This window comes from Ostrea edulis, chromosome 9 (genome assembly GCF_947568905.1).
Source record: "Ostrea edulis chromosome 9, xbOstEdul1.1, whole genome shotgun sequence".
Taxonomy (NCBI): Eukaryota; Metazoa; Mollusca; class Bivalvia; order Ostreida; family Ostreidae; genus Ostrea; species Ostrea edulis.
Window position 1 is genome coordinate 13,289,151 of NC_079172.1, and position 25,883 is coordinate 13,315,033.

At 33.5% G+C, this 25,883-nt stretch overlaps 1 protein-coding gene and 1 long non-coding RNA gene across 5 annotated transcripts in view; both read left to right on the plus strand.

Annotated features, from left to right (window-relative positions):
* Positions 1-5,419: 5,419 nt before the first annotated feature.
* Positions 5,420-25,883, plus strand: part of LOC125659452 (inositol 2-dehydrogenase-like) — a 56,241-nt gene continuing 35,777 nt past the window's right edge. Inside the window, exons 1-3 of one of the 2 annotated variants that reach the window (XM_048891117.2) lie at positions 5,420-6,101; positions 6,311-6,379; positions 8,550-8,709. In XM_048891117.2, the coding sequence (XP_048747074.2) occupies positions 6,334-6,379; positions 8,550-8,709 (206 nt within the window). In that variant the 5' untranslated portion in view covers positions 5,420-6,101; positions 6,311-6,333. The remainder of the gene's footprint in view (positions 6,102-6,310; positions 6,380-8,549; positions 8,710-25,883) is intronic. The other variant, XM_048891116.2, reaches the window with a different exon arrangement.
* On the plus strand, positions 9,135-24,843 carry LOC130050053 (uncharacterized). Of its 3 annotated transcripts, none has more exons than XR_008798435.1 (4): positions 9,135-9,189; positions 16,035-16,247; positions 21,023-21,093; positions 22,911-24,843. It is a non-coding gene; the product is annotated as an uncharacterized LOC130050053 (long non-coding RNA). The 3 variants fall into 3 exon arrangements; XR_008798436.1 differs by lacking the exon at positions 9,135-9,189 and adding an exon at positions 9,302-9,326; XR_008798434.1 differs by lacking the exon at positions 9,135-9,189 and adding an exon at positions 10,716-11,041.

Consider the following 25,883-nt stretch of genomic DNA (forward strand, 5'->3'; position numbering starts at 1 on the left):
TGCAACATCAACTTGTTTGTCAGTAGCCTACCTCGATTTAAACTTACCATACGCAGAACAAGCTCTTGCTTACCGAATCACTTGAGAGATATAAACACCATATGCAGGTGATAATGGAATATTGCTACATGGTATAGGAAGTTGACGATGGAGAAACTGAAATCATCCCGTTTGTCATAAATAGGAGTTAGTTTGCCGTTAACATTTATTTTCAATGAAATATCTAAGTACGAGGGTTGTTCGATACGTAATGTGTATTGTACGATATCTCAAAAGCATTCGACTCACATAGTGAAATGTATGGAAGCCCATTAGTGCAAACCAAAACTAAATAAAAAACGAACTTATTATATAAAAAACGAAATTATTAATAAAAAACGAAATTATTATATAAAAAACGAAAACTAAATAAAAACGAAATTATTATATAAAAAACAAAATTATTATATAAAAAACGAAATTATTAAATAAAAAACTAAATTAATAAAATAAAAACGAAAATATTAAATAAAAAACGTAATTAATATATAAAAAACCCAAAATTAAATAAAAAACGAAATTATTAAATCAAAATGAAAACTAAATAAAATACGAAATTATTAAATAAAAAACGAAATCAAGAACAGTTTTTGAGAATATAATGTGTGTGTGTCAGTGGAGCTTAACAAGGAAGGAAACATGGCTCCTAATTCTTTGATTTACTGCGATTTCAGCATCGCCAATGGAGTTTTACAGAAATCTAATGACATTACAAATTAGTCAACTTATCCATTCACTACACGTTTATCTACTATGTTCGCTGAAAGGTCCCAAACCTCGTGTATCAGATTACAGGATTTCTCCAAAATTACTTCAACACTAGCCCCCATAAATCTAGTAAGAATACATATGGCTCCCATCAGCCACATACCTCAACAATCACTTGACTCTACACTAATTAAGTGTTTCGGCGGTGTGAAAATTGAGCAAATTGATTGGATTGATCGATAAATTGAAGTTTAGCTGCATGCAGATCCGCCTCATCAGAAGTCTATTTGCACTTCACAATTATCATGCAGGTTGATTATTCTGAAATGAAGGTGTGAGCATATCCCTTAAATTTTTATTGCGTTGGTATGAACCACACTATAGGTACAATGTACAACAGAGAAAACGACTTTGTCTCTCTGGAGGATGTACCATTAATTTAAAAGCTTTTGCTTTATGGGTTGTATTTGGTGATAAAAACAAGGGGTATACCCGGTTTTTTTATTTTATTTACACCCGATAACAGAGGTGGCTCGATCGTAGTTATCAAGTACCACTTGTACTTTTTTTTTTATTGATTTAATTATCACTATAGCCCCTCTTTAGAGGGTTTGTTTTGAAATCTTTAAGAATTTCTTCAATCAATTCAATTAATTTATTCACTCAAATCATTCATACAATGGTACACGAGGTACATAAATATATAAGTTAGTATTTAAACAACATTGCCAAGGGTACAAGTATATAAGTAATACATGCACATGTATGTGCATTAGCACAAAATAAAGGTGGAGGACATAATGCATATAATTTAATATATATACATCTTAGGAAGGACAGCAGACTAACTTATGGATATACATAGTTGTTTTTTTAAAAACTGTTTTAGGTTTCATGTTGTCATTAACTATCTACATTTCAGTGTATTTGGTACATGACAATATCTAGGAACCCAAAATTCTTTCCGTAGAGCGGATAGTAATTTACATTCTAAGATAAAGTGGTATATTCGTCGGCTAATTTACCAGTAAATATGGCAAATGGTTTCACCTTCTATAAATCCCTTATAAACTGAACGATTATGTGCACTTTTTCGTTCCAATTTGTAGGTTTGATGTACGTTTTCAAATCTAGAATGCGAGTTGCCTCAAACACTTTCCTTTATACACCGTACTGCCCAAGAAATGCATTTTATTTACAGATATTTCACACGTGAATTTAAGCAGTTGATGAGCAGAATTTGCTATAGCGAATAAAGCATGGCCGGATTTCTTTTTCTTCACCATGAACATAATAAAATAAAGCCATCGTCATGATAACGCACTTGGTACGTTATGCGATGTTTACCTGGAAATCCTTGGTTATCTGATGTAGTCGGATATCGCATACAGATGGGGAGCATTTAGACCCTTATAACACATCCAAATATCTGTTTATAAACTTTTGAATTAAATTTAAAAGTATTATTTCCCAAAATTAATCTGAAGAGAAGGCTCAGATCGCCAGTGAATGATGCATTTATTGCATAGACAGATTTGTCCGATTTACTGTAGTATGTTTCTACTGCAGTCATTAATTCCTCAAATTGCATGTTTGTGTAGAGTGGTGTGATATCATAGGCTAGCTGACCGTGTATAAGTAAGAAAATATATGGCTCCCATCAGTCAGGTACTTCAACAATCACTTGATTTTACACTAATTAAGTTTCGGTGGTGTGATACGGTACCAGTGTGGCTGCTAAAACTGGTGCCAGGTGGCCTTCGTTTATGCCAAGTACTGAATACTTTGCCGTGTCATGTAGAATTAATGACTTACATGTATCAGTTCACATCAGTACAGTACGTTCCTTTTCTTATTTAATAATTTCGTATTTTATATAATAATTTCGTATTTTATATAATAATTTCGTTTTTTATATAATAATTTCGTTTTTTATTTAGTTTTGGTTTTTTATTTAATATTTTCGTTTTTTATATAAAAATTTCGTTTTTTATTTAGTTTTGGTTTTTTATTTAATATTTTCGTTTTTTATATAATAATTTCGTTTTTTATATAATATTTCGTTTTTTATTTAATAATTTCGTTTTTTATATAATAATTTCGTTTTTTATATAATAATTTCGTTTTTTATTTAGTTTTGGTTTTTTATTTAATATTTTTGTTTTTTATATAATAATTTCGTTTTTTATATAATATTTCGTTTTTTATTTAATAATTTCGTTTTTTATATAATAAGTTCGTTTTTTATTTAGTTTTGGTTTGCACTAATGGGCTTCCGTAGTAATGAACATTACATCCCTTCCAAATATTCTTCGCGGTTTGAAATACATAATTTCAATCTGAGATGCGTCACGATACGTACGCTGATTTAGGTAGACCTCTGAGGCACTGACTGATGGCTGAGCCAAGGGCTTATGGGAACTTGTAACGACGACCAGAAAAGAACTTTTTAAGTTTTGGAAAAAGAAAAAAGTCGCATGGGGCTAGATCTGGAGAGTATGGTGGGTGTGGCAAGACGGTAACCTTCTCCGATTTCAAAAGTTGCTTCACAAGCTCAGATGTATTTGATGGAGCATTATCATGAAGTAGACGAACATGCCTAAATCCTGACACGGGGCGTCGTTTACAATAAAATAATATTTCTCGAGCTTTTTAGTATAATATCTCGGCAATACCGACCTGTAACACTTTTGTCCTTCGGCACCGGAATTTGCACGGCTCTACCATCACATAAGCAGAATATGCAATAAAGAACCTTCTTTGTGCTTATGGTTCTTTTGGCAACTACATGCCTTCTACCGTGTTTAGTTAGCCATATTTTGTTTCAATTTTTCTTACTGGTTCGAAATAGTGAAGCCATGTTTCGTCAGTCGTCACCAGTAACAATGTTTGCAAATTGTCTTTGATTGAATTTGGGAAACATTTTGAGCAACTGCTTAACGGTTTGTACTCGTACCCGTTTTATGGTCATTTGTCAATATATGCGGTATCCATCTGGCAGAAATATTTCGCACTTTCAAAATACGGTTCAAAATGAATTGCACCCGCGATAGTGATATGCCAACAGCCATGGCAATATCACGAATCGTGTACATTTGTATCTGCCATCTTTTTCAATTATTTCCCTGACTTTTGAGACATTTGCCTTGCCTGTTACTGTCACAGGTCGGCCAGATTTTGCTGCATCTTTGACGGACTTTGCGCCAGTCAGAAATTTCTTTCTCCACCTACGAACTGTCTCATAAGATACCTTATCAGACTCATAAACTTCCCCCAATTCAGTAAAAATCTGTATTACCGAATGACCGAGTTTTGTGCGAACTTGTATATAAGCTCTAATTTCTTCAATATTCTCAACCCGTTTCCCAACCATTTTTAAAAGGACTGGCTCTATTAAAATGAATAAGTTTAAAACTGTGTGGAGCTGAAAGCTTGTGTTTATACCGTTGGAAAGGTATTGAATAGAGCTATTCACGAAATCACGCAAAGCGTTATCGCGCTGTGGTACACATTACATATCGAACAACCCTCGTACGAAGCAGATGTGGGGGACTCTGTAGTGTCTTTTTCTTCGACTTCACAGGGATATTTCGAATCGACATAGAAATGAAAATGATTATAGTAACGTCGTCAATAGTGAATTATATCTAAATGCATGATTTGTTATCTCTGGTACACTAATCCCACATCTACGCGAAATATTGCATTGATCGGACCGTGGGAGGTGACAACAATGTTCTCTGTTTTCTGGATGTCTCTGCTGGACATTGATTGCGATAGACTCTTAAACAAATGTTGTTTCCAGTTTACAGACAGGTCATCTTTAGGGCTTACTCCTAGATATAGCAGTGTATGATCACTTTACAGTGTTAATCATGCAACATGGTTCTCTATTAGTTTCATTCCACTTTCTGACGTTGACGTGTCCATTTCTGTCCCCACTGAGCCATGCTGCAATGGTAAGATGTGAAAGGTCCGATAGATGGCGCAATAGATAGTAGAATTGTTGATCGAATGTTATCTACAGTGTCGTTTAGGTAGATCAGGAGAAAATCATGGTGCTTGATAACAAGCCCTGTGTTCTGTTTATAGAAAAAGTGATGGTCATAACAATTTTCTGGTGCAGTTCTTGTAACACCCTAATGGTTCACTTCCTGTGTTTGAGGTCCTTTAACATCTTTGTTTCTCCCATTTTAAGTCCTTTACAGATCATTGATGACCCAGTTTATGTCTGAGCATTCCTTGTGGCATGCATTGCGCAAAATATTTTGTAGATGACCTTTGAACTCGTTCTACTTATGGTTGATGCCCTCGTTATTGTGACGTTTCTCGATGAAGTGATTCGATAATGGTGTTGATTCTCTTTACCTTTTTATCATTGTCAACGTTTTCTTATTGTTACAAATTCCTCATCCGGTAGTGTTGTTTCTGCATGTGTATGGTGCGAGAATCAAGGACTAATCTTGAGATCCTAGTAATGAAGAAATGTGAAGCACTGTTTCCTCGACTGAGTTACATTGCGTAGTAATTAAGAAATGTGAAGCTCTGTTTACTCGAGTTACACTGTGTAGTAATGAAGAAATGTGAAGTAATGTCTCCTCGAGTTACACTGTGTAGTAATGAAGAAATGTGAAGCTCTGTTTACTCGAGTTACACTGTGTAGTAATGAAGAAATGTGAAGCTCTGTTTTCTCGAGTTGGGTGGTAGATCTATACTGAACTTCTGTGATCTACAACGTCTCTCTGTGTATCTATAAATTTAAATTCTGCCGTCCTTTCAATTTACATGTTGCTATATGCCTAATACCCCTTTGGGGGCATAGGCCGTCCACAAGATTTCTCCAGATCTCTCTATCCTACGCAATTTGTTTCAGTTCCTTCCACGTTTTTCCTATTTTATTGGTGTCGGCCTCAGTTTGAACAACCCGCCCCGCCCTATCTGGATAGCAGTCTGCTGCTTATCTAAATTCTTCTATGTCGACTCCGTGTTTGTCGCTTTATTGACGGTAAACAGAACTTTCATATCGTTCTTTACCTGGGAGAATCACCTTGTCCATACTTCTTTATATAGAACTACTTCAAATACACCATCACATTTGCCTGAAATTCTGTCTTTTCTGTATATTTTGAATATTATTCGGAAATATTCCATTGATCTGGTTTTACTAGGGTAGGCAGGGCGCACTTCCTTTAATCCGTGTTAATCACTTCTGGCTGAATCTTGCTGATCGCGCGCATTTTATTTAGGCCGTGTGCCCTGTCATCGTTTCCCACAACCGTTGGAGAGACGTTGATGACCGTTCGTACACTCCATAAAAAGAAATATCAACTACTGCTTTGTGGGTGCATTTCATGGTAATTGTAACCTTTTTTTAAAAGCTTTGCAAATGTATTGTTGTATTGTAAAAGTAGATAGAATCTCTGTTAATAAAATTGTGAAGTTACTAATTTCCAAAATTGTTATCTGCTATCGGTGTTTACCTAAGCCATTATATAATATGGAACATTTTCTATGGTAAACTAAGAGGGTCATGAATCAACATTTTTCATTTTTTTTATAAAAGGTCGTAGACTTCATTGGCGAAATATGGTGTCCAAAGTGAAATTTGCTTTATTTGGCTTTGGAAATATGGGTAAGTATATGTATATTTATTTTAGAATATGAGGGAATATTGTATTGAAGAATGTTTTGCGCTGGTGAAATCTTTAATGCATATACATGTATTTCAAATCAACTGTTATGGAACAACCATTAATAGTACAAATGAATTGCTTCATAAAACAAAACCAACAAACCAACAACAAAAAATCAGAACGGATTATATGTACTACCGCCATCCCTGTAGACTGCCTAGTCTTATACACTGTTGATTTTTTTAGTGAGCTATCGTACCAATATCTATGTAGAAATTATTGTCGGAAACTTCAGAATTTATATGGCGCATCTATAGACATTGCTGTGTGCAATCTCGACACATTATCTGAAAAGTATGGCAAGCCCTTTTACTATTTATTTGAAAAATAAGGTGTATCTTTAGATTAAAGAGATATATCTTTATTTTAAAGAGATATCTCTTTATAATGAGAGATATATCTAAATTTTAAGAGATATCTTTTTAAAAATAGATATATCTTGCACTTAGAGATATATCTTTTTTTACTTTTAGAGATATCTCTTTCACTTTGAGAGATATCTCTTTCACTTAGAGAGATATCTCTAATACTTCAAGAGATATCTTTCAATTAGAGAAATCTCTTTCAATTAGAGATATATCTCTTTCACTGAAAGAGATATCTCTTTTACTCTGAGAGACATCTCTTTTACTTTGAGAGATATCTCCTTCACTTAAAGAGATATCTCTCTAAGAATTCCTATTGAGATATCTCTTAAAGTATAAGAGATATCTCTTTAATAATTGAAATAGAGATATATCTCAAAGAGAAAGAGATATCTCCTTCCAATATTTTTATTACTAAGTATTTTTGAATACTTAAGGAATTCTCCCTAAACTTGAAGCTCGCCAAAGCAAATCTTAGCATGATGGCTGCAATCCCGGGGGAAGATTTTGCGTTTACTGCATGTAAATTGTATACAGGTAACAAAAACAAAGACAATAAATTGATAAAATATGTGAGATAGACTGGATTTAACCTCTCGGTAACTTGATAATGTTACCCCAACCACCTCTTCAACCTTTTCCGCCATTTTTATACTAGAAGTATTTTGATTGCTTAAAAAATGGGTTACATCATATCAATGGCGATGCAACAGGGAGAAGTCATTATGATCACCGGGGAAAAAGATTTAAAGATATATCTCTTTTTTGAAAATTTAAAGAGATACATGTATCTCTCTAACTTAGAGATATCTCTTTTTACATTGATAAAGAGATATCTCTCTATGCCAGAGAGATATATCTTTCTCTTTGAGAGATATATCTCTAGCTTTAAGAGATATCTCTCAAATAGAAAGAGATATCTCTCTAGCGTAAAGAGATATCTCTTTTGTTTTAAGAGATATCTCTTTTGGTTAAAGAGATATCTTCCTAGTGTAAAAGGTATCTCTTTAGCTTTCAGAGATACCTCTACAACCAATAGCGATATCTCTCTAGTGTAAAGAGATATATCTTTTATTTAAAGATATATCTTATTTTACGAATAAATAGTAAAAAGGGCTTGCCATAGAAAAGGGTTTGCAAATAGAAAGTGAATGATGCTTCTTGTTGTAGGGTTCACACACATGTAAATGTTGTAGAGTTGGCACACAGGTAATTTTTGTATGGCTGGTGTACATGTAATTCTTGTTGTAGAGTTGGCACACATGTAATTCTTATTGTAGGGTTCACACACATGTAGTTCTTGTTGTAGAGTTGACACATATGTAGTTTTTGTTGTAGAGTTCACACACATGTAGTAATTGTTGTAGAGTTGACACACATGTAGTTTTTGTTGTAGAGTTGGCGCACATGTAATTCTTGTTGTAAAGTTGACACATATGTAATTTTTGTTGTAGAGTTGAGACACATGTAGTAATTGTTGTAGAGTTGACACATATGTAATTTTTGTTGTAGAGTTGACACACATGTAGTAATTGTTGTAGAGTTGGCACACCTGTAATTCTTGTTGTAGAATTGGCACACATGTAAATATTGTTTTAGGGTTCACACACATGTAATTGTTTTTGTAGAGTTGGTACACGTGTAATTCTTGTCATAGAGTTAACACACATGTGATTGTTGTTGTAGAGTTGACACAGATGTAGTTGTTGTTATAGGGTTGTCACACATGTAATTGTTGTTGTAGGGCTGTCCCACATGAAGAATATCCTTACTTCTCCCAGGGCATCAGTGAAGTGGGTGGTTAGAAATAAAATCAAGGAGGCACAGAAGTTTGTGCAGGATTACAGTCTTGCAGCCAGATGCACCACTCCTGACAATTTGGAGGGACTCTATAATGACCCGGAGTATGTTACAAACAGCTGAGTAAAAGTAGTAAGGGTGTGTGTAAAAGTAGTATGCGTGTGTGTGTGTGTAAAAGTAGTAAGGGGGGTGTAAAAGTAGTGTGTGTGTGTGTGTGTGTGTGTGTGTGTGTGTGTGTGTGTGTGTGTGTGTGTGTGTGTGTGTGTGTGTGTGTGTTCGCGCACTATGCCGGGACTTACGACACGTATAAGGTTACACACGAGCAACCTACGACATTTTCAGAACCTACGACACAAAAGTGTGTCGTAGGTTTGCAGACCCCTTGAAATCGGAATTTTTCATCGTGTTTTACCCAGAAAATACAAAATTTTGTATAGTGTGAATTTCCGGGTTACACACGACTTTTGTTACACACAACACCGAGCCATAATGGGGTGCTTACACACTTTGCATCCTTGCCATATTCGCACATGCGCAAAAAAAACTTCCTACGGAAACAAGGTCGAGTGGATGACAATGCAAATGTAAGTGTTTTTGTTTATTTAATTGAATATAAGTAGTCAATTAATGATTTAAAATTGATATTTTTGTTCCCGTCCGTTTAGTTTGAATACATTGGGGTATGTGATGTATCGTTATTCTGCAGTAATGGTGAGAAAAAGTAAGTTGACCTTTGACACGACTAAGATACAATTAGATGCGTGTAAGCTTAAATAGTTCAATGGTTTTCATTTTCTGTATGTTTTTGTGTTTGTTTTATATCATCATGATTATCTTCAGTATTTTGGTTTATCATTGATTTGACAAAATGTTTTACAAATACAGAATCAAGGAATAGTTAGAATTTCCTCTTCAATACAATATCGGTGTACACTTTTTTTTTTAGACATATGAACATCGTTAAAAGCAACAATTCTCTAAATATTAAATGAGAATTGAATTATTATACACAGTATATTTGTCATTCTTTGATGAATATGCGTATCTTAATGTATAACATTGATATATAACAAACTGACGAACAACTGGAATTTCCTCTTTAGAATATTCTATCTTAGCTTGGCAAAATATTTTCAATATTTTCAAAGATATAAACCCCGTTTCATAGCGACAATATCAAAGAAAATTAAACAAGTACATAGCTCCAAAAAATTGGGTCTTTATTACCACTATTTTTGGATATTATTAACTGGTAACCGGTGGATAGCTCCAGCCTCTTTCCTCTTAATAAGGAAGGTGTGGTCAAGCGCGGTTAAACAAGTTCTTGGGGAAAATATTGTTTACCTTATTTTAAGAAATTGTTTAGATTTCATTTTGTTCCAACATCGACCAGTTGCAAAGATTTTGGGTGAATTTATCTGATGGTTGACTTTACGCCATGGCTATAAACAACTTTATATAATATGTTGATTTATAGGCGTTGAAAGAAATTTCCAAATAAAGGGTGTTGAAATCAAATGGGACAAGGACATTTAAAGTATGTGCGGTTCAAGTGTCTCTCATCAATATGAATAGAATGAAAAATAAAGTAATTTGTCCCAAAATGAAGTCCCCCCCCCTTTCTTCTCTCCAACCCCATCCCCATTTGTGCATGCAGCTAGATCCAGTGTTTTCATACCAGACCAAATTCAATGTTTGTCCTGTTAAGAAGATATACTTTTTAAGTAAATGGAAACTCCAATCTAGTTCACTGAATTTATGAAAAGGCAAGAGCAGATCCGGATTTCTCTCTCTCTCTCTCTCTCAGAGTGTTGCCAAATCGGTGTAACTTACATTAAAAAAAATAAAGGGGTTTCGGTCAAGGGCTACCGCTATTTTTAGAGCGACCCTGAACACTAGCGACAGCGATCACCGCTACACCGGCACCAGAACATGTACAGACTGTTCAATCGAGTGGGGAAGATCCCCATGGCTTTTTGTAAATTTCATATAAAGTTGCAGAAATGACATTTTTTATCTTTGTTTATTTTTTTACTTATTCAATTGTAAGAAATCAGATACTATTTATATGTATTTCTAAAAATAAAATAGAAAAAAAAATAATAAATCCATTACGAGATTCGAACTGGGTACATGTTATCGTGAGTTTCATAGACATCTCTAACGATTACGTAACAGTGTTTTAATCTTCACACTCTTGTTATTTCACACTCTCAAATAAATGAAGTTATGTAAATCAATTTTGTGTAGCCTATGTTTCAAAATATTATCTGTATTTTGCACCATTTACAAATGTAAAATAGTATTGTTAAAAATTCAGAAGTTTTTGAATTTGTCAGCACTTGGAGATTATTTTTCTCGTGCCGTAGACCGACTGAAGAAGAAAAAAAAGGGGTCAGATTATTTTCTTAGTGCTGTGTTTAAAGTTATGTATTAGTAAGTATAAAATGAGGATATCATTGTTTATAGACATCAGTCAGTGCTGCATATACATGTATTACCATTGTCTGTCTGTCTGTTTACCAGTATTTACAGGTATCTGAATTTTTAATCAGCTGTTAATCAGTAAATGGATACAAATAGAAAAATGGGAGGGGGGATGCATATAGATAGATAGATAGTGTATTTATCATCTATTTATAGAGATAGAGTTTTTTCCTTTTATTTATTTATATATATTTATTGATTAAAATACCTGTGCAGTATAATGAGTATTGCCCATGTCTGTTGTAGGGGTAGTGGTAAAATAGTATGATATACATGTATGTATGATATTTTAATAATATTAACAATGAACCTACATTGTAATATTTTTGCCATAGTGTGTATATGAATTCTAGGTATCAGGACAACTCGCCCCCGAGACAACTCTCCCTCAAGACAACTCACCCCCTCATCGGGACAACTCGCCCCTAAGACAACCCGCCCTCAAGACAACTCGCCCCCTCTTCGGGACAACTCGCCCCCTCTCTTGAGATAATTCGCTCCTACATATCATACATGTTTACAATTATTATTTTTGGTCTAAATCCAAGAGGTGTATTACCAAAAATTAATGAATTTCTTATAGATAGTATATACATCACAGATAATAAGACGTGTTCACATTAACACCGAACTTCGTGTCTTTTTATGCAAGACGAAAGATTTTAGTGGAAATCCAGTGTTTGGGTTCAGTAAATTCATCATCACTTTTATGTACATGTAAAATATATAATTTCAGCGGAAACAAGTTAGCGTTTGGTATAGGGAGAGTATTAGCTTGGTCTACAGCTGACGTAGTATAATTATCAATAATCTGCGTCTGTTGTTAAATCTAATGTTTCATTTCCCCCAAGCTGTTATAAATTTACTTCAAACGTTATGAGTTACTCATCATCAGAGTTCTTTACACTTTGAAATCGCCGCGTAAAAAGAATCACACCGCGTAAAAAGAATCAGTAAAGCAAAGCCGTTATAAAATTTCTAAAATGGGAATTTTGTTTTTCAACGGGTATTAGTTGAGAAATGCATTAAAAGATAATTACATGTATCAGAATATTCATGCTTCACCTTTACACTTATGTATACTATATCGATAAAAGAAACACCCACACCCTCAAAATTTTCTCAGTATTAGAGACATTTAATCAATTACCTGAAGATCAGTAAATATAATTTTCCTTGCCAATTGATTTATGAAAAATATAACTTTTTCTGAAATGCAATAATTAAATATATGTATAATTCTATTAGAATTTACCATTCGTGTTAAAGTATGAAAGAAAAAGACGTATCTTTATAATTGTAATTGTAATTAAAAGATTTATATAGCGCCCTATCAACATTAGTTCTCTAAAGCGCTTTACAAATGTGAAAGAAAAGATAATATAAAATCGATGTGCACATACATGTGAATAAAATATTCATAGTGTCAGAATTAAAATGCATAAATATTATTAATATATAGCGATATGATATGATTACCCTAATAACATATGAAACAATTTAAAACAACCCTTAGGAATAATTAAATACATAACAAGGACATAGGCATAATAACAAACAGCAGGGTTTTTTTTTTTGGGGGGGGGGGGGGGGTTGTTTGTTTTTTGTTAACAGCACTGTAAGAGCTGTATGTAAGAGCACTAAGTATATAAAAATAATCACAAATTAAAAGCTAATTTAAAGAGATGCGTTCTGAGGTCCACTTTAAAATTAGACAATGAAGTACATTGTCTGAGTTTAAAAGGCAGAGAATTCCAGAGACTCGATGCAGCTTTGTCCAAACGTCGATCCCCATATGTTTTCGTACGTGTCCGAGGTACCTGGAGAAGATGCAGAGATTCGGATCTTAGTGATCGTGTGGGATTGTAAACTGTAAGGATATCCTTTATGTAAACTGGAGATAGGTTGTTGGGAGATTTGAAAGTATGAAGGAAGTATCTTATATTGAATTCTGTACTCAACTGGGAACCAGTGAAGATCTATTAGAACAGGAGTAATATGGTCGGATTTTTTTGAGCGTGTTATTAATCTTGCAGCTGTGTTTTGTGCCCTCTGAAGTTTGCTGGTGTGTTTAGAATGAACACCATAAAGCAATGCATTTCCGTAATCTAATCTGGATGTAACTATAGCGAGTTTACTAGAGTTTTACATGCTTCATCATTGATAAATGTTAAAAGTGTAAATAACACACACAAAATAAAAATAAAATGTGATAATATATTTATATATAATATTGGGGGCAGGGTTTGACACTAAGGCACGCCCGACCGACCGAGACTACTAAATGATAGGTCTGGTCAGGTAAAATGTTTATTTACTAGTCCGACTGGTCGTGTTAAAAATATGAACAAATTTAAGAAACTTTACTTTAAATCATAAGATATTTTATTCCTAAAAAAAATAACTGTAAAGAGTTTGCGAGCAATTTTGAACCGCATGATGACATAATCTCTATCTTTAGTTCTAATAAGTCGCGGTCGTAAGTGATGTTCTACAACATCTACACATTGTTAATGTGTGTAAAGTTATGTTTTGGTTAAATAGAATTATTGAATTCACTTTCATTAAAAAAAACACCAAAACAGTTCATTTGAATTGAATATAAGAAAGTGTTTATTAAACATATGTGCGGGAATGTCTATATAATCAAATATGAAATCTCGTCCTCAATGAAAGCAAAAGATGTCTCAAGAAAGAAAAAAAAGGAAAACGTTGGGAAGAAACAAAGCAGCTAGGGCTTATGAAATAGAAATTTAAAAAAATATATTGAGGTCAATTTATTCTAAATGGATTAAAGAATTTCCGTGCCGGTAAAAATTTAATGAAACTGAAAATAGGGTTGAAAGTAAAAGCATCAAATTGAATGACGAGATTAAAGATTTTTTTGAGACAATTAAATGCATTTTAGTTCAAACTTAACGTTTTTCATTTAAATTAAGTACATGTATTTAGATATGGAGAATCTTATAAGATTTTTTTCTGGAACGTTGGTCAGGGCTAGTGGATGTAAGGTCAGGTCTAGCAAAAATCATTTTAAGTAGCCCGATTGGTCTAGTGCCCCAAAAAGTTAATGTCAAACCCTGGGGGGCGAATGTCTCAAGAGAAGGGGGCGACTTGTCCTGAGAGAGGGCGAGTTGTCCTAAGAGGGGGCGAGTTGTCTTGGGGTCGAGTTGTCCAGCATTCGAATTCTATTGGTATCAATTATATAGTAGGCCTAGTAAGAATACTATTCTACTTCTATTCAGTAGAAATAGAGCAACACATACAAGAATATTTAAGCTTACATTTATGTATAGTAGTCTGGTACCACTAAATATATTAAGTTGAGTGTTCATAATATGTTAAAAATTCAGATCATGATGTTTATTTACATGTCAGAGGGCATAAACATGCACCATACTTTTCATGAAGCACCAACACTCTTCATGAAGTATGTTGGCGTAAAGCGCAGCAGTTCAGGGTACCTGTAAAGTGCGAAACGAAATATACCGAAACGAAATGAAATCCACCGAAACGAAACCCACCGAAACGAAACGAAACCTACCTAAGCGAAATGAAACAAATTGTATAAAAAAACTCTTTTAATTATAATAATTAAAAATGGCATCTTAGGCCCCTGTGAAAGTTACCACATATCAATAAAATTCGCCTCCCCTTTGATGCTTAACTGATACAAAGTTTTAAAAGTTGGAAGGGTGGGGTGGGGGGTGAGTAAGCACAAAGTACATAAATAACTTGTGCAATTAGTTTCGGATCCATAAATTTCAGAACGGAGGGTTACAGTCTCACAGGTCAGAGGTTTGGGGAAACACACTAAACGAGGAGTGGGGTCACCGGCGTTGGATCTGCCTTTGGGCATAAATACATGTTTCAGTATTTTTTGCTCTAAAGATAAATCTATGTATACATGTGGATATTGTGTATTTGTATGTAGTATATCAAACGGTGGATTCTGAGTATGTCCTCCCGTTCTCTTTGTAATTTCTGCTTCCCATGTTCATAAGCCTTTTGATTTTACAAAATGCTGACCTCCTCCTGATATTATTGCATTAAAAAAATTCCGTTTTCCGTCCCGTTTTCAATTCTCCGTCTTAGCAACACCCCAAATGTATAGAGTTATCTTTAGACCCACTACATATCAATAATAATTTTTAATAATGCATGTATATATATATATCTTACTGAATTGCATTCATATAATATGGTATACTATTCAATTTTTTTTCCATTATTGAAAGTACTCGCACCTCAGCAGTTAGAGATAAAATAAGAGGTTAAGAGCTCTTTCTGCTTTCAACTTTCTCAGACACTATTTTCTTCAAACAATGTATCTATGCCCAAAAGCGGATCCAACGCCGGCGACCCCACCCCTTGTTTCGTGCGTTTCCCCAGACCTCTGAGACTGTAACCCTTCGTTCTGAAATTTATGGATCCGAAACTAATTGCACATGGTATTTAATCAACTTCGGATATGTACTTTGTGCTGACTCACCCCCTTCCAACTTTTAAAACTTTGTATCAGTCAAGCCGAAGGCCTACATCAAAGGGGAGGCGAATTTTATTGATATGTGGTAACTTTCACAGGGGCCTAAGATACCATTTTTAATTATTATAATTAAAAGAGATCGGTTATACAATCTGTTTCGTTTCGGTAGATTTCGTTTCGTTTCGGCGGATTTCGTTTCGTTTCGCACTTTACAGGTACCCAGCAGTTCATGCCCTTAAATACTTTAAAAAATTAAACTTATTTCTTAAATATGCATACATGTATTTGTACTTTAATAATCCATGTTTAGGAAATATTTTCATGTTATATATGTTAATCATATGTGTCACCATGCAATGTTAGATTGAAAAATAAAATAAATACATGTGTATATGCAAGCTAATGTTTCATTAGATTCTTTGCATTTGATTTTAATGTCAAGTTTCTTTTTCATAGTTGACGCAACAGATTATGAGATACAGATGAAACATGCAGGGAACCATGTAAATGATTCTGAAAGTGGCTACCCAGGTGCTGTTTAAGGAAGCTTGTAATAGGAGTGGAAAACCACCCAAAAACTATGTGTCTCAAAATGCCAGTAGAGACATAGAAAGAAGAGAGGAACTAGCTGGGATATCATTATGAAGAACCTAACCTCCTTGGAGTCAAGTATGTGACAAATTATTCATATAAATAATCATCCATGTCACCATGAGATCGAAATTAACTTTTTAACCACAAGAAATTTTAGGTACTGTATTCTTTTCCTACTAGGCTCCAATTCGAAATTTAACCAGCATTTTTCAATCGATTGCTTTTTTTCAGGAATTTAATAAACTAAGCACCCCTTTTATCAAAATAAATGAGAAGAAAGTGCAATATCAAAAACAAGATTGGAATTTCTTTCCTTAAACATTTTTAAATGAATTATCAGGCAATGTATCATTGGTGGGGGTCATAGGGAACATCTATGCAGCATGTACTCACTATCCAGAGGTCCTCCACCTACAATTTACAGCATTATGTGGCTTGAACCTTAAGACTTAGTGTGTATTTAATTCTCTCTCTCTCTCTCTATCTATCTATCTATATATATATATATATATATTTCTATTTACTCAATCCTGTGTGTAATCATGCTTAGCAACTATCCAGTATGTTTCTGTGTAACATATTCTCAGCCATGCGGATGTTTTTCGTTAGATGTCATTTTTCTCCCGACGAGTGAGGGGAAACCATCCCCTTACGAAACAGCCTGTAGAGAAATAAATGTTATGTGATTGAACTCCATCTGATCATCAATTTATATATATATATATATATATATATATATATATATATATATATATATATATATAATCCAAATAGAAAGAGTTGATATCACAGTCAAAATAATTAAATAAAAAAGCAGGAAAATATGCAGTTCCAAAATATATTCAAATCGCTAGTGCTTTCTGGATTTTAACATCCATCCTCAGGTGAATACAAATATTGAATACAAAGTTGTTTATCTTATATTGTTGTATATGTATATCTAAAACATTTGGAGATTTCATCACAGTGGCTCATCACAAATTAACCCTCTCTCTTCTATATTTACACGGGGGGGGGGGGGGGGGGGGGATCTGGTATCCCAATAATCACTCCTTCAAATTTCTATTATGTCTCCTTTATTTTACTGACATAAGATTTTGCGACCCTCAATCGATCAGAGAAAGACCATAGTTTGTAAAAATACTTAGAATATCTGTTCGCACCAACAATATATTTGAAGGAACAATGCATTTTCTATTGTTTTTAAAACCACAGGAACTTTTCATCAATCACTCAGAATGGAAGACAGACTTGCATTGGTCAGTTCAAGTTGCTCTTCAGTTAGGATGTGTGAGAGTAGTTTAAGCAAACATCCCCCCATTTAAGAAATTATGTCATTGTGCTTCTGCACAACTAATCATAATCTTACATTCTAAGTTTTTGTAGTATGTACCTGGAATATGTCAATATAATTCCATTTTTCTCATTCATAAGAGATTTACCAGTTATCTAAATATTACGTATGCAACTAATCAGAATGAAATGCTTGACGTGTGCATGTGTAGGTATTCATATTGTAAATCAACAGCAAAAAATCATTTTAATTTAATTACCCTTTAATAAGAAAGTTGTGGTCATTTCAGTACCAAAAAATGAAAGAAAGCAATGCACGTTATGTGCATATGTCAATCTGTAATTCTGTTGATGTCATCCAACAGGTATTTGTATCATGTACATATGATTAGCATAATTAGTTTGAATTTCATGTTTGCATCATATATAAGAAAGCTGTGAAGATTTTGAAATTGTCTAATCAAAATTTAGCACAATTGTGCATGCACATGCTGGCTAGTAATTTTAACCATACCAATTTGTAAGTGCCAAGACATACTAAAATCCTCAACTTCAGAAGAATTTAATGAAAAACATAAACATTATGGTCCTTGAAATATAGAAAAAATATAGAATCTTCAAAAGACAGGATATGCATATACTGAGTGTTGGCATTTTTGTATTACACCAATCTATATAGATACACATACTATCTACTATGCTGTGATATCAACGCATTCACTTTATTCATAAGAAAGTTACAGACATTTTAGTATTAAATCCAATCAAAATGAAATTTTGCATGCATGTGCAGATTGGTCATTTTGAACATGCAGATCAGTTAATAAATATCTTAAAAATATCTTAAAAATAAAAATCTTAAAAATTACAAGTCTTAATTAATAAATGCCTACAATATGAATATTAAACAATCTCAAAGAACAACAAAAAATTTAGACTGATTCCCAAGTTAGTGTACCAAAATCCAATGCATGCACATTCAGACTAAAATACTATCTTTCTGCACATCCAAATGATATACATGTACGTACAATCATCTTAAAAAGATTGCATATAAAGGATCTCTTGTATAGTTATTGAGAACAGAGTATACCCTAAGTTCTGGGAACATAAATATAAGGAATCACTGTCTAGTTTGTCAGGGTATATGAGGTGATTAACAAATTAACATCAACTGAAAATATGAGAATTCATGCATAACAGCTTCACCGTTTATATAGTTTGCATGCATGTATCATGTTCATGCTTTTATGGGATCTTTGTGAATTATGTCAAGGATTTGGATGATTTGAATATATTATAAAAGTGGCAATTAAGAATGAAAATAACATGTTCTGCCATATTTTTGTTTTCGACAGTTTATTTTATTTTTCAATGCGTTGTTTTACACCAGTTTTATAACGTATGCAATGCAGTGTACACCAGTTTTGGACAAATGAAATTGGCCTTTAGTTTGCTTCATCAATATACAGACTCTATTTCAATTGATTATATATTAATAGTGAGTCTCATGCCAGTATAAGGCAATATACATCTTTCTCACATAATCACTAGTGTGAGACCAACTCAACCCATGTGAGACAGCCATACAAGATTTTTCCGTCTTACACTGCTAAGACATATCTTTGCTTGTGATGTACATATGTATGTCGTATATTTTCTGATTTACATTACACGATAAAGAAAAATAGTTTGTATTGTTTTCTTCAAATTTCAATTTGATATATATTATGTATAGCTTTTTTATGGACAACCTTGGGTTTTGTACTTTACACTTATATTGTAAACCATTTTCAGGTATGCTGAGATCTTCATACTGTGTAATTAATTTTTGCATATATTCAAAGAAGGATTTCAATAATTTTGAATTTTCTCAAAGCTCTTGAATTAAAATACTGAACTGATAAAATGTGAGAAAAATAACACTTTATTATTTGCTCATGTGGGATAGGGAAATTCCACCTCTGGAACAAGATTCGCTGCTTAAGACTCAGCAAAGTCTCGTCCTAGACTGCAAATCTTGTCCCCTCGGTGGAATTTCCCTATCTCCCATTCATACGAATGAAGGATTCCATTTATCACACACATGCAATGCACACGTGATATCATGCCAATATACATATGCATTTATCACACATGTAGCAAGTTTCAATGTTAGAACACATCTGATATATGCAGTGAGTTTTATGTCAATATATATTTATCACACACATGCAGTGAGTTTCAGTGCCAGTACACATTTGCACACATGTAATGAGTTTCAGTGCCAGTACGCATTTATCACATGCGTGTAGTGAGTTTATATGCCAGTACACATCACACACATGTAGTGAGTTTCAATGTCAGTACAGATCAATACACATGTAGTGAGTTTCAATGCCAGTACAGATTTACCACACACATGTAGTGAGTTTCAATGTCAATACAGATTTATCACACACATGTGAGTTTCAATGTCAATACATATTTATCACACACATATATTGAATTTCAATGTCAATACAGATTTATCACACACATATATTGAGTTTCAATGTTAATACAGATTTATTGAGTTTCAATGTTAATACAGATTTATCACACACATGTAGTGAGTTTCAATGTCAATACAGATTTATCACACACATGTAGTGAGTTTCATTGTCAATACAGATTTTTCACACACTTAAACTGTTAAGTGAGTTTCAATGTCAATACAAAGTGATCAATTCTTTTGAGAAGCCTGTAGTAACCAACCATGTTGATATCCAAGAACTTTTTAACATTGTTATCTCTTTCTAAAATATTCAAAGTTTATATTTGGATTTCAAAAATCTTTTGTCTCTCAATCAACACATTGAAATTTGGTTTAAAGCATGTTGAATTTAGTTTCACAATCTTGATATGATTTAATTGTGATGATTTCAAAAATAACATTCCTACTCACCACCCTGCACCTCAGAAATTAAAATGTAACTTAGAAATAATGAATGCATTTAAAAAAAAAAAAGATTTAAAAACATTCAATATTTAAAATGATTGGACCAGTATTTCCTAATGTGAAATAATGTTAACGTGTACTGTGTTGTGCGGCGTGAAGACAAAATGTTAGGTAATAAAATAAGGTTATATTTAACAAGGAAAAAGTTTTTGAACAGGTATTGACCATATATTACACAGATAAGTTAAATAGGCAACTTAATAAATTTCAAATGATTAGGTCACTAAAGATCATTTTGGAAAGATCAAGGTCACTCAACATGTACCTTATATAGAAAAGAACCTTTATTTCAAAAGTTATATATCATTGTGCAAGTCATTTGTTACATGAAGTAGTTCAACTTCATTGGTTAGATGCAGTTTGGGGAAGCAATTACTAATATTCTTGTTATTGGATTTCACTCAAATAGAGACATCAACACTTGCCCGAGTCCCCACATACACAGGGTGGCAGTAACTTGTTTATGTGTTTGGAAAACGCGATATGTATATTACATATTTAAAGTTCATTTACATTTTGTTAATAGTAACTTACAGCAGTACAAAAATTTTAAAGCTTTATCTCTTCAATGTTGTAGACTATATTCAGAGGGAATGCAGATACTGAGGCACCCTAGCTCATCTAGGAAGTCGGGAAGAAAAAAGCGAGGTATTTGTATGTCATAATTTGTATTATATTTTGTTATTCCCAAGCAAATGAAGTTTAGGAGGGTATATTAGAATCGCCATGTCTGTCTGTTGGTCTGTCTGTCTGTCGATTTGTCTGTAGGCATAATTTTGGCTGTACTCATTTTAGGAGACTAGCTAATGGAATTTTCTTAAAATGTGTACACTCTCTCAAATCATAAAGACATATAAAAATCTGCACCTAGGGTTTTCATAATGATTGGACAAAGTTTACTTAATTTAGATCATTTTGTTGTTTCTTTGAAATTAGAAAAATTTTGAGCCTTGTTTGCTTTAACTTAAGGGTATGTCCTGACCTTAGCAGAGGGTCATTTTGGACAAGATTACAGATATTTTTATGCCCCCTAGATCAAAGATCGGGGGGGGGGGGGGGGGGATATTGTTTTTGTCCTGTCTGTCATTCTGTCTGAAACTTTAACCTTGCTAATAACCTTTGAACAGTAAGAGCTAGAGCTTTGATATTTCACATGAGTATTCCTTATGACAAGACCTTTCCGTGGGTACTAAACCTTTTGACCTTGACATTTGACCTACTTTTTGAGAAAAAATTGACATTGGTCATAACTTCTAAATGGTAAATATTAGAGCTTTCATATTGTACATGAGCATTTCTTGTGACAAGATCTTTCTACTGGTACCAAGATATTTGTCCTTTTGACCTTGGCCATCTTCAGAATTGGCCATTATCGGGTGCATTTGTGTTTCATAAACACATCTTATTTGTCCTTGCCATAAATTGCAAGATGAGATAAACAGGAGAATAATATACTAGGTGCAGAGGTTGCTTGTGTTCAAAGAATGTGCAACAACCAGCATCAGATGATAATCATTTGGACAAGCTAGGTCAAGGTTTCTGGGTGTGCAATGCAAAATTCTTCTCTATAATGTAATTTTATTATTAAATAACTTCAGAAAATTATACAAGATTAATTAAAATATGATCAAAGAAATGTCATGACCCTGAACACAAGTCATTCAGACAAGTTTAGGGGCACAGTTTAGGAGTTTCAAGATTATGAAGTACGTCTTAGAAATGTTAATATTCTAAGTTAGAGGTGCATGGAGAAGTCATACTTGACACAGAGGCTGCTTATAGCCAAGAAGTATGTCATAAACCTTATGCCCAGGTTATTTGTAGAGGGTCATGGTCACATGACTCAAAAGTCAAATGTTCTTTAGGCTGCATCAATTTAATGCTGGGATTTTGGACAGTCAAATTTTTCTGTTACTCTACTCAAAGTTTACTCATGACCAGACTTTTGGACCAATGTCATTTTGGGAAGGTCAGGCTCACTCAGAATATACACCTTATATATAAGGAAAAGTGCCTTATTTCATTAGTTTTTAAACAAGTATGGATCATAAATCGTGCAGATAGGTAATAGGCAAATGGCTTTCAGACAAAGGTCACTCAAGGTCATTTTGTAAAGGTCAACATCACTCAACATATACCTTATATATGATAAAGAAACCTTCATTCCAACAATATATCAACATTTATTGAGCATTGTGTGAATCATTTGTTATTTGAAATAGTTCATTCAGGTGAGATGAATTTTGGGGAGCATACATCAGTTTTATCAATATTCTTATTTTATATTAAATATCTATTGGTAGTTTAATAAAGGTTTAGGATAGAACATTTAAAAAATATATTATTGATTTGAAATCATTTACTTTAAGTTATGGTAAATGATAGAGAAAATGAGTTGGACAATCTTTCAAGAAACTGTTGTACAACTGTTACAAGTGATATGTACTGTCCATTCTTTATTACAGCCAATGTTCAGTGCCACACTTGGACCACTGCAGAAAAGGCAGCTTTGTAAAGACAATTTGAGACTTTCATCAAACTAGGAAAAACTCTGGCTCAGGTTGACTGTCTAAAATCCATTTGGAAGGAGAAATCGCTGTCCAGTTTAACATGGTGTCGTGGAAAGTTTGCTGTTAAAAATATTACTTCCTGGCAGAGGTGTTACAAAGAGTTAATCCAATTTTTATGCCCCCTCCATTTGAACGAGAGGGGACGTATATATTGTTTTACATGACTAATTCGGTCTGTAGAGCAAATCTTGTCTGCTCAATATCTAATGAATTCTTTTGCTTGACTGTTTCCAAACTTGGTACAATGATTGCCCCTAGATAGTGAATGAACCATATTAATTTACAGGTCACAGGGTCAAGGGTCAAACTGGACACAGTAAGATATTGTCTGTTCAATATCTTGAGAACGCTTTCCTGACAGACATCAAACTCGGTATACTGGTTTCTTTTAAGAAGTAGGTGGTTTCTTTTAAGAAGTAGATGGTTTCCTTTAAGAAGTATGTGTCCCATAATGTCCCATATTCATTTTCAAGTCACAAGGACAAAGGTCAAACTGTACATAATAAAATATTGTCCACTGAATATTTAAAGAACCAACCCTTTACCTGACAGTTACTAAACTTGGTACAGCGGTTGCCCCTAGAGAGTAGATGACCCCTACTGATTTCCAGATCCCAAGGTTGAAGGTAAAATTGGACATAGTAAGATACCGTCTGTTCAATATTTGAGAACCATTCGCTTGACAGACATCAAACTTGGTTCACTAATTTTCCTTAAGAATTAGATACCCCATGGATTTTGAGGTCACAAGGTCAAGGGTCAAACTGGACATGACAAGATATTGTCTGCTCAATATATTGAGGACTCTTTGCTTGACAGATATCAAATCAGGTACACTGGTTCTACCTAAGGAGTAGATGACTCCATTTGATTTTGAAGTCACAAGGTCAATGGTCAAAATACTACGGACATAGGTATTGTCTACACAATATCTTGAGTTTGCGTTTCTTGACAGACATCAAAGTTGGTACACTGACACATCATAAGTGTAGATATCTAGTATTCATTTTAAGGTCAATGGTCAAACTACTCTGGACATCAGATTTTGTCCATTCAGTATCTTCAGAACCCTTGTTTGACAAACATCAAACTTGGTAGTCTGGTGCCGCCTAAAGAATAGATGGCTCCCATTGGTTTTAAACTCTCAAGGTCAAAGGTCAGGACTCAAATAACTGGTTATTTGAAAATATCTGCTCAGTACCTTTAGAGATCACATATAATGGTTGCCTCTGACTAATAGATACATTGTAACTTTTGCTACAGACATTCTAAATGATCATTTTCAATATTGTAATATGGAGGGCATATATGTTTCTTAAATCTTTCTTGTAAATGGTTTTGATACTAGTTTTATATACAAGATGTATTATCAGCATTTGTCATTCATTGTACACCATACATTGGTTCATTCAAAATTGATAAATATATAATCAACAGCAGTACACATGAAATAATTCTCCATCTATATCTTGAATTGAACAAAAAGTTTAATGGTATTCCAAGGCTTTATATTCATGTGCGATTGAAAGACTGAATGAATATACTAAGATAATATAACAGTATTTAACTAAAACTACATTTGTAATTGCAGTTTAACACTAATGTACTTATAATGTAATTGATAGTACCACGCTCTTACTTGTAACTTGTTTTCATTTATATTCAATAGATATTTCAAGTTTGATAGCTAACTCAAATTTCAAATATGAATGAACATTAAGTGTCTGCTGTTTTAAGACTAAAGAGTAGCTTTATTTACATCATATGAGGTTTTTTGAGCTAAATTGATCAGCTTTGTATGCTTATGAAATAAATATGTACACCTATATTTTGCAGTTGATTGTACTTTGCTTTAAAGAGGTCTTAAAATTGGTGTAGTTTTCATTAGGTTTGGACTTCGCAAGTGACAAATTGGATTAGGAGTATTTTTACTCGGTGTCTTCTCAAATACTAATGAAAAATCAAGACAATTTAATAGAGTCTTATAAATTCAGTATCTCTTGATAGATTGCTGAAAGAGTAGTACGAAAGAAAAATCCTGAACTCTGAACGATCAGATTCATGATGGATGCAGGGACATACAGTATTTTTAAAAGTCCTTGGTACAAGTTCTTCCTGTGACTTGAGCAGTGTCTGTATTCAGATATTTAAAAAAAAAGATCTTTAAAGCACTGTAGTACACTGTCATATAACCAGGAATATTTCCTGTATGGTCACCTTTAAATGGCCTTTGGTGTCGTATTTCGACATAAAGGACATCCAGGATACAGACGCCTTTGAATGCAACATTGGTTATATTACAAGTGTGATTGATAAGGAGCGCCAAATTAACAAAAACTCAGATAAAAAGATCAGTTCAATTATTACCCGTAATAATCAATTGACGTGCGCATCAAATCAATCATTGTTCTCATCAATTGATCAGGTGTTCACATCAATTATTGCGCCCATATATTAAATAATGCGCGCTGCCCATCAATTCAATGTATGAGAGCAATAATGGGTTTGCTGCGCGCATTTATTTAACTGATGACTGCAATACTTCAGCGCGGCATGTGATTTTGAGCTCCGTATAATTGATTTAATAATCTCTTTAATTCAATTGAAAATATCTTAATTATTTACAACGATTTTTGTACAAGAAATTAATGAGCACATCAACTCTTATATAGAGAGAAACACTTCAATTAATATAATGAATTCAAGACAGATCTAATTAGATAGTTGTATCTAGAAGAAGTATTGCATGCATCAATTGAATAAATATCAATTCAATTGAAGAGAGCAATAATTAAATTATTACACACAGTAATTGAATTGAAGCGCGCAGTAATTGAATTAAAGCTTTTTTTAATTAAATTGTGGAGG